This window comes from Danio rerio, chromosome 3, assembly GCF_052040795.2.
Source record: "Danio rerio strain M-AB ecotype USA chromosome 3, GRCz13ab, whole genome shotgun sequence".
In the NCBI taxonomy this organism is placed as follows: domain Eukaryota; kingdom Metazoa; phylum Chordata; class Actinopteri; order Cypriniformes; family Danionidae; genus Danio; species Danio rerio.
The window spans coordinates 30,670,425-30,679,747 of NC_141023.1; the positions used below are offsets into that span (position 1 = coordinate 30,670,425).

The window sequence follows — 9,323 nt, forward strand, 5'->3', positions numbered from 1 at the left end:
TTTGTGTTCAACAGAAGAAAAAACAAATGTTTTGGAACCACTTAGGTAAGAAATTGGAAATTTGGATATTGAAAACGATTTTAGGCATGCTCCGATCGATCGGCTGGAGATTGGTATCAGGCGATTATCACATTTCATGACTCAATCGGTACTCGCCAATCTGGTCAATCTCATGAAGCGATCGCAGGTGTTTATTTAGGAGTTTACAAGCAGAGAAAGAGTGTGATTAAGCAAGAGAAGAGATCACAAGAGGCACAGTTATGTTCTAAGCAATACAATACAAATCAGAGCAGCCCTACTATTTTTAATAAATCCTTTAAAAAAATGTATTAAATTATTAAAATCTTATCAAAATCAATCATTTGAAGAGTAAAGTATAAGTACATGATATAAATTAGTATGCAAACACATGACTTCTCATGCCCTGAAAAACAGATTTTTGAGAATGCATTATTTAGATGAAACCATTGGTTTGTTACCTGGTGCAGTGAGAGTAGAGAGTGTAGAGCACTGCATACTGGACAGCAGGATGATGAACTGCCAAATCAGAATGAACAATAACCAGATTCTGACTGAGCAGGGCAAACACAGTAGGAGAAAGAGCCCACATCTGTAACACACACACACACACACACACACACAAACAAACACACGACAGATGAGTTTCAGTGCTATTTTTCCTCGTTTACATACATTTTCCTAGCATAAAAAACCCTTTTCACAGAACTGATAATTAAGATGTTAAAATTACAGACTAACAAAATTTCAGGGTATGAATTAATGCTGACCCCGATGAGGGAGTTCTTGGTGTTGCCAATGGTGGTGAGAGCACTGAGGTTAAAGATGAGGATAAACTCAGCTCTCTCTGGGCTAAAGTTCAGCTGGCTGAAAGCAGGATGTTGGATGTGAGGACAGGCATCAGGCAAACCCAGAGGGCTCAGCAAACTGTTCAGTGCACAGCCCATCTCGCCCAAGACCAGTTTATATGCCGCCTCCAAGATAGGGATGTTCTTCAGGCTTAGCACAGCATGATACACTCCATGTGCTGCCGCCATCACCTGTTACACAAACACATTTAAAACGTATTAGCTTGATGCTGCTGGACATCTTGCGCATGCTACTTCTGAGAATACTGATAGTACCTCTCTCTCTCTGTGAAAGCGCAGCTCCAAAAGATGAGATTTTGGGGCCAACAGCTTTTCCACAAAAGAAGCCGGAAGTTTGGTGTTTATTTGGTCAACAACCTACAATCAAAATCAAATTAGTAAAAAAAAAAAATTTATATCAAAGATCAAAGATTGTCCACTGAAAAATGTAACTAATTGGTCTGTCAATTATTAGATTATAATAGTTCTATAATAGCAATAAGTTCAGCCAAAAATGAAAATTACCCCACAATGGACTCTAATTTAGCCCATTAGGTCATCGTCAGTTTACATGATTTCTGCAATGAATGTGTCTCATGTCATCCATCATTCATCAATTCAGAGAACATGCATTTAACAGCCAATGAAAGTCATTTGAGCATACAATTTAAAGTTTTGAAATGCTTTCCTACGGGTTGTTTTATGACATTCAAATGCTTTTGAGCTTTAAAAAAAATGGCCTCTACTTGAAAGGGCCAGGATAACGACACAGACTGTGTTTCTCTGAAAGATGAAAGTCATATACACCAAGGAGAGATCGAGTGCGAGTAAATTATAGGGCAATTTTCATTTTTGGAAGAACTGTTCCTTTATTAGAGTCAACTTTTACCAGTGTGAGCAGGGTGAGAACAGACAGGCTGTATTCGGGTCCGCAGTTCTGGCAGCAGTTCAGCTGATCTAGGCCGTAAGAGATTACAGCATCAATCAGCTGGCCGCCCAAGTCTATGCTCACCAGCAGAACACACACACACTCATTTCCTGCTGTCAGCACCGCCTCAGAGAAGAACACCTGCTTGGCTGTGGTGACGCAAGCCAAAACACGATTCAAAACCTGCAATCAAGAAACACAAACATTTTATATGAGATCAGATGTTTCAAATTTAGATTCTAAGGGTGTTAAAGTACAGCTAATGTACAATGCCAATAGAGATGCAACGATTATAAATTTTGGTTGTACAATTACAATCTAGAAAATCATCACGGTTTCACAGTTATCATGCATACATTATTATGCGTACATTAATTACAAAACACTACTTGTTTAGAAAATCACATGAAAACTCCTTATTAGTTAGTGTTATTTACTGCTGCTCAGTAACTATATTATACAGCACAAGATAATAATAATAAACAACAACAAACAAACAAAAGTTCATTTTTCTTTTGACTTAAGTGAAAAGTTTTAGGCATTTAAACACGAGTAATAATTTTACACTGAAAATAAATGAGAGAATAATGAATTAATAAATATATGAATAAATTTGTATTTGTTTAATGTAAATTTAAGCTACATATTAGCCAAGTATCTATACACACATAGTTAAATGTCAGCCCTAAATATTGCGTGCTTGCATATTGTGTACAAGCTTATAACTTTAAAATAGCAAACTGTTGGCATGACTTGTTTAGTTGCAGTAGTTTTCATGATTAATTGACCGTGATGAATTAAAGCACGGTTAACAGTGAAATAGGTTAATCATTGCACTTCTAAATGACAATTTATCTTAGACAATCTAAGCTGATTAAAAAATAAATAAAAAAAAGCACTGTGTTTTTGATACTAACATCAGTGACATATGCTTCTGTAATTGGAGGGCCTCGGATTGGGTTAAACCGTTCTCCGATGCTGTGCACAACAGTGCTAAAAACTCTCAATAGGGCTGCCAATTTAGGCAAGGACACAGTGGGAGGGGGAATGTCCTCATCTCCTGATTCTCCAGATACAACATGGCTCAGGTCCTGTAAAAAAACAAGTATTAAAACGTCAGCCTTATTACAATTAAGCAACGGGAAATTAGTGAAAAGAAATTATATTTTACCTCAGCATATGCCTCCATATCTTCCAAAAACTGACCCAATAATGTGGTCGAGAAGGCCAAATCTGCCACCCAAAATTGCTCCAAACTCTGCAACCAGCCTAGAAAGATGGATTGAGACCGGTTAGACAGGTTACTAAACTAAAGGAGGAAATAAAACTTATTAAAAATCATATTTTACCAGATACTTGTTGAGTAAGAGAGTGCTTCTGTGTGTGATCTATATGCCAGCCTACCAAGATATCCACTGTGTCCTGAAAAATAAAGATAGTGGATCATTAAAACATTTGTTGATTTCAAATATTAAGATTGAATTTGAAACTGCCTGTCCTGCTTACTCTGAAGTTGGTGCTGAAAATGTGTGGATAACAACGGGCCACCAGTAAAATACACTTTACACTTTGGCACAATAGTTCCGGTGTGTCCAAGTTCTCCAATATAGACTGAAGGTTGCTCATCACCAGCTGAATGACAATATACAAATTGTCAGCCCCAGAAACAGGTTATTTGCAAGTGTATTTAAAGAGTAAATCCATTGGAGTAGGTACCTGCATTACAGCTGAAAAGGCCTTCTTCTCCCCAGCTGTTTCAAGTGCTTTGTGCACTGCCACAAGGTACAGAAGCTTCACCTCATCCTTTGTAGACACACTGAACTTGAGGAACATCCACTTGAAGATCCTCTCAGCTTCATAACTGAGGGCGGCACAGAGCAATCCCAGACACCAAGCGGCCTCCTGTCTGAGCTCCTGCAGGAGCTTACTACTATAAGGCCAAATAGAAACACTCAAATTCCAGGATGCTGTGCAGAGTTCATTTTCAATATTGAAAAGCTGACTGCACAATACACAACTTTTAAGTGGTTACTTTTGAAATAAGTCATTCTTTTTCAGATTACATGTAGCTTCTATGCTGTGGAACATAATGATACTTGGATTTCAAACATACTTTTTCTATGCACCACTAATGTCAGTTTTGCAGAATTAAATCTAGCTTAAATTAGAATTATAAATATGACTATTTTTTAAAGGAAACCCTAAGCTTGTTTGTTTAATGTTTTCCATGCATTTTTCTGTTATTAACACTGTCAATTATTTGTTTTAAAATAGAGAATTAGACGTATATTTTAATAATATCTTAAATGTTTCATTTTCATCAAGTAGAGTATTACACATTAGTTCTGACAGAATTTGCAAATCGTGACTTACTTTACAGCAATCATACAGTTAAGAAATCTTGATTTGAATATAGAGCTGTTATGCCATCAAAATTCTCAGTGTGTGATTATCATTGTCAATATAATTCAGGACAACACACTTATTATCTTATGAAAAAAAAAAAAACTACTTTCACACCACCATTTTTTGGGGGGGAAGGCGTTTGGCATCATAAGCATAATTTTGCACATCAGTACAACCTATAACTGCATTCTTTCAGTACATGTCTACCAGATTATTTATGACAGTACAGTATTTGTAATTTCAGTATTTTTTGAAGGTCCTGTGAAGTTAAAATAAAAAAGTAATATTAGTTTTAAGAATATCTATTAGCTAGTGTGCTCCAAAACATTGACAATAATTACATTTAGAAAATAGAAAACTGACACCCAAAAGCTTGCAGTTAGTCACTTCCTCCTAAACCTATGAACGATTTTTTAACATCACCCCATACGACAATTTTTTGACCAATCAAATGCTCTCTAGTATGTGACATGACCTTCATAATAATTAATTCTGATTTAAATAGCCGTAGTTTCAGTCCTTCAGTTGATTAGGCAATGAAACTTTCCAAAGAGCCATGTCATCACGGCCAGATAAACAGTTTATGACTAGGATTCACCAGACTGATCACAACACTTCACAAACAATGAAGTGCTAAATATAATCCCATGAGAGTGAATTCTGATAACCCTCATTGTTAAAAATAGGCTGCGCAGACTTACCTCTCATTCAAAATGTCATTCAGGGTGCTCAAAATGGAATCCAACTGTTTCACTAGGACCTGTAAAGCAAAAAACACTCATTAAAAAAAAAAAAAAAAAAAAACTGTTAAATAAACACTTTACATCAGAACCCATTTGTGCGTGTCAGTTCATACCACTTTATTTTCAGAGTGCACAATGAACTCCTTCATTTGTTTCATAGTGGCCAGTCTGCGTTCCCGGTCATCTTCCCGTGATGCTCTCCGCAGAAGATTGGCCAGACGAGACTCCTCAGAGTGAGCCAACGGTCGATCTGAGAAATAACAGAGAATGTGAAGAAGCTAATGAATAAATGAATTCATCTACTCAAGTTAAGCCAATTCTTTCACAGCAAGCAATGCATGAGGTCCTGTGAGGTGAACATACCCTGTGATTTCCTCATGTCCTTTGTAGCTAAAGCACGGTTTCCATGCTGAAAAGTGGTTATATCAGTAGTCACATCATTAATTCTCAACTCTTGCCCCAGCGACTTCCAACCATAAGCATTTTCAGAGAGGCCTCCATCAGCGTCGTATCCACCTACAAAGCAGGAATATTGTCAGTTCCCTTCAATAAAAGAAAAACATTTGTTTAAAGTTAGTTAGTTTTCTGTTCGCTCTGTTGTGCCAGCAGCAAAGCTCTATGCATAATAAGCAAGAGAACAGGAAATGTATGTTGTCTAATCTAAAGATGAACCTTGAACAAACTCTTTTTACAGTATGAATTATTTCATGATTTATAATGAATTATATTATTATGAATGATTTATTGTAAATTAAAATGATGATATACAATAACTTGGTTATTTATATAACTAAAAAATAATCAACTATATTAAAAAATAATATAATTTTTTTTAAATATCTGTATATGTTTATGGCCAGCCATAAAAAATAAACAAAAACAAGAAAATGATCAAATATTTATTAAATTAAACATCTTTAATAAACTAAATTAAAAGTAAACATGGTCTAATTCACACAGGGAAACTCTGGGACCTTCCAAAAAAGGAAGAAAAGCACCTGGTGATTTTACTTTCTCTTTCCATTCCCAAAAACAGAAACATTAACTAGTAAAACACAACAAATATGACTCAATCAACAAACCTGCAGATATCAGACCAGTAGAACGGCAAGCAATTGATGTTGAAAGCCACAATAATACAGGTAAAGACACTGGTGGATGCAACTGAGCTGATTAAAGGCTGGCTAAACAAAAGGCCAGATGAAGCATGTACGTACCTCCCTCTTCGAGTGCATCGGTGGCAGTGAAGGCGTCATTGTGCAGTGGTGGGGTGCCAGGCTGGTCAGAGGGCAGAATTTCAAATAGAACTTCTGAACCGCGGTCTCTAGAGACACTGCACTTCACACCGTCCTGGCTGGCTGACAGACTGTCGCTTCTGAAAAGCATTCGATATACCATCAGTGATTTCACAGGCTAAACTAACCCACTAAGTGTCCATGTGTATGTTGATGTCAGCAGGCTAAAGCTTGACAAGAGCTGTTCAGCAAGCAAAGTAAAAAGGGTCAAACTTTGTACAAAAGCAAACAAGAAAGCAAGCGATAGTCATTTACACTAATTAAAAAACGTGAAACGGAATGATTTCTTATTCTCAAAATGACTGTTTTGTATTTATTTAATATATTTCTGCGATGACTTGATTATCAGCATGTATTATTACTCCACTCTCCAGTGCCACAGGATCCTTCAGAAATCTTTCTTTATGCTAATACTGGGTTCAAGAAACTTTTATTACCACCAGACTGAAAACGATTCAGCAGCTTAGATTGTTTTTATTTTTATATTTATAAATAGAAAGTTTAAAGAAATAATAATTTCAACAGAGCACAAAAGACTAAAGAATGAGATAGAAAGAAACATTTACATCAAACCGTTAAAACTAACATTTTACCCCAAAACTTTTTATTTTATCTTAATTTACTTTGTCAGTAAAACATTTAAGATGATTTTATTATAAATTTAAGTCAATGACTACCACCATTTTAAACTGAAAGAAATGTGTTAATAGAAGACAAAAACAATTCGGTGGCTATTTGTTGGTAAAAGGTCTTATGAAGCAAAACAAATGATCTGCGCATCAAACTTTTACAACACTATTACAAACAATCCACATCTTTGGCAAATCGTCCTGAGAATCCATGAGGTAAACATCAACCTTTTCTCCACTGAACAAAATATATTTTATTTTGAGAAATATCAAAACTATTTTGAACCAGTAGGTTTTCATGTGGCGGTCATTTTTTGCTGGAGATACTGCTGCCCTAAAAAAACTAAATTAAAAACACCTAAAACCAAAACTTACATATACAGTAGGAACGGAATAACAGAAAATTTACGGTTTTAAACCTTGACTTTTCCAAACTGCGGTAAACCTTAAAACCGGTTATTATCCCATGCCTACTTCCCAATGCATACAATGATGTACACATGAGTGCAAACTCACATCACAGCTTTATTATAGGAAGCAGCATCCAGAAAAGCATAAGTACACTACGAAGAACAATACTAGACATGCATCACCCATCTTTTTTTGTTTTCATCAGGTTAAGTGAGGGTCTGCATTTACATGTGTCAGCTTGTGCTACAGATATTCCTGAACACACTGGATGATTTGCCAAGGCTCTGGATTAATTGTGATAACGGATCATAATGGTGATTTAGCTTCCAATGTAACATTTGGTATAAATGTTGCCTGTATTTTTGCAACTCTCAAAGTTACAGTAGCTGCTCGGTGCCATTTTTTGAATAACAAAGGCGAAAAACAACTTTAATGTTCTAATAAAGTCAATAAAAAATGTAATCACGCATGTCTTTGATTTATGAACGCAGGTCAATATCATTTTATTATTATAGTGCGAACTATTATCAAAAATGACATGGTATTTTTCATTAATTCATTCGAACATTTCAACATACTCAAAGTCCAATTTAAATAAAAAATATTTTAACTTAAGAATCTGAACAATTTACAAAATACTGCAATACTAATGCATCCACTGCTCTGAGTGACAGCCTGAACTACTGACCTCTATATTAGCAACACAGAAACAACTCATTTGGATGAAGACTAAAAAATAGATATATCCACTTCATAAATCTTCTCGAGAAGTTCATAAAATTGGTCCTGCATCCGGGACATATCGACAAGACGTCATTTGACAGTCCAGCTGAGATTTCCATTTTCCACATGGTTTCAAAAATGCAACGCAACTAAAGCGATCTGTTAAAGTTCAACAAAAATAATTACATAAAGTAGTTCCTTCAAAGTTCATATGCTGCCGAGACATCGACTGATCGTCGGAGAAGTTGAAGATAATTCAAACCTACTGCACGATTAAAGTTCAACGCAGTCGTTGGCAATTTGAGCTTCCACAAACTGAGCTCAATTCGATAGTACGCCCGAACCATGAGCAGGTCCCAATTAAAATGTTCAACGTTTAAAATGATCTGTTAAGATTAGGAACGAACAATCGGTGCACATTAAAGGGTAACGTTAACGTTAACGATACAATGAGCATAACAAAATTGGTGAATAAACGGACTCGTGATTTGCGTGAGTTAAACAGGAGCTGAATAATCAGTATGTGGCGAATTACAGAACTCATTTATGAAATGTAGCATTACCTGCTGCTATATGAACCGATTTTATACGTTTTGTAGCTCGTGGCTAAACGTGTCAAACCACACGCGTTTCATCACACAAACCACAAATGAATGCCACGACACACGCACACATCAGCGTGTCGGTCAAATTCACACAACCCCTCGATTTACAGCCATATTTAAACTTAGCCGACAAACCAGTTCTTGCGAACAAACATCAGCAGGATAAATAACGCCAGTGGTGACCGATTGTTTGTGAGTTAGCCTATGCTAACATCGGCTAACTAACCCGAAAAACGAACACGAGCGTTTGACATTTATATGTTTAGCTTGTTATTCACACTGACTGAAGTTCAACGACAATTTTGAGAGATGTGATGTGAAATGAAAGCTTAAAAAAGCCTCCTCACGTGTAAACAGAGAGCTGTTGTGTTTGATAAAGAGGCGGACGAGAGCGAGGCCTCAACGAAGCCTCGGTCTATATACTCGGTCTCGGCGCCTGGTGAGTTACTAACCTGGGCTGCCAGTCATTCCAGTTTCGCTGCAGTTTGTGGGCGCTGCTCAGCCGAGACCCGAGGGCTTTGCGGCTCATTACCTTTGCGAAGACAGCATGACCCGTCTAGCACGGGAAGAGTCCTCAGACAAACCCTAATATCGCCGTTCAGCTTATGTCCATGCACAGATTTGAAATTCACAGAGTGTGTTTGAAACTGAGAAGCAGCGGCCTGACCCTCCCATCTATTTCTCCACTTTGCTTCCCCGCGGTTCACACGGCGGCAG

The 9,323-nt window shown here is 36.9% G+C and overlaps 1 protein-coding gene across 3 annotated transcripts in view; it reads right to left on the bottom strand.

Annotated features, from left to right (window-relative positions):
* Nucleotides 1–9,313, bottom strand: part of smg1 (SMG1 nonsense mediated mRNA decay associated PI3K related kinase) — a 41,162-nt gene extending 31,849 nt beyond the window's left edge. For 2 of the 3 annotated variants that reach the window (XM_087243148.1, XM_087243147.1), the window contains exons 1-14: nt 9,059–9,270; nt 6,161–6,318; nt 5,307–5,459; nt 5,057–5,193; nt 4,902–4,960; nt 3,511–3,724; nt 3,301–3,426; nt 3,144–3,216; nt 2,966–3,063; nt 2,712–2,885; nt 1,756–1,977; nt 1,143–1,244; nt 789–1,058; nt 480–610 (exon numbers count right to left, since the gene is read on the bottom strand). In XM_087243148.1, coding sequence (XP_087099274.1) covers nt 480–610; nt 789–1,058; nt 1,143–1,244; nt 1,756–1,977; nt 2,712–2,885; nt 2,966–3,063; nt 3,144–3,216; nt 3,301–3,426; nt 3,511–3,724; nt 4,902–4,960; nt 5,057–5,193; nt 5,307–5,459; nt 6,161–6,318; nt 9,059–9,135 — 1,994 coding nt within the window. In that variant the 5' untranslated portion in view covers nt 9,136–9,270. 3 annotated transcript variants of the gene reach the window in all.
* Nucleotides 9,314–9,323: the final 10 nt, after the last annotated feature.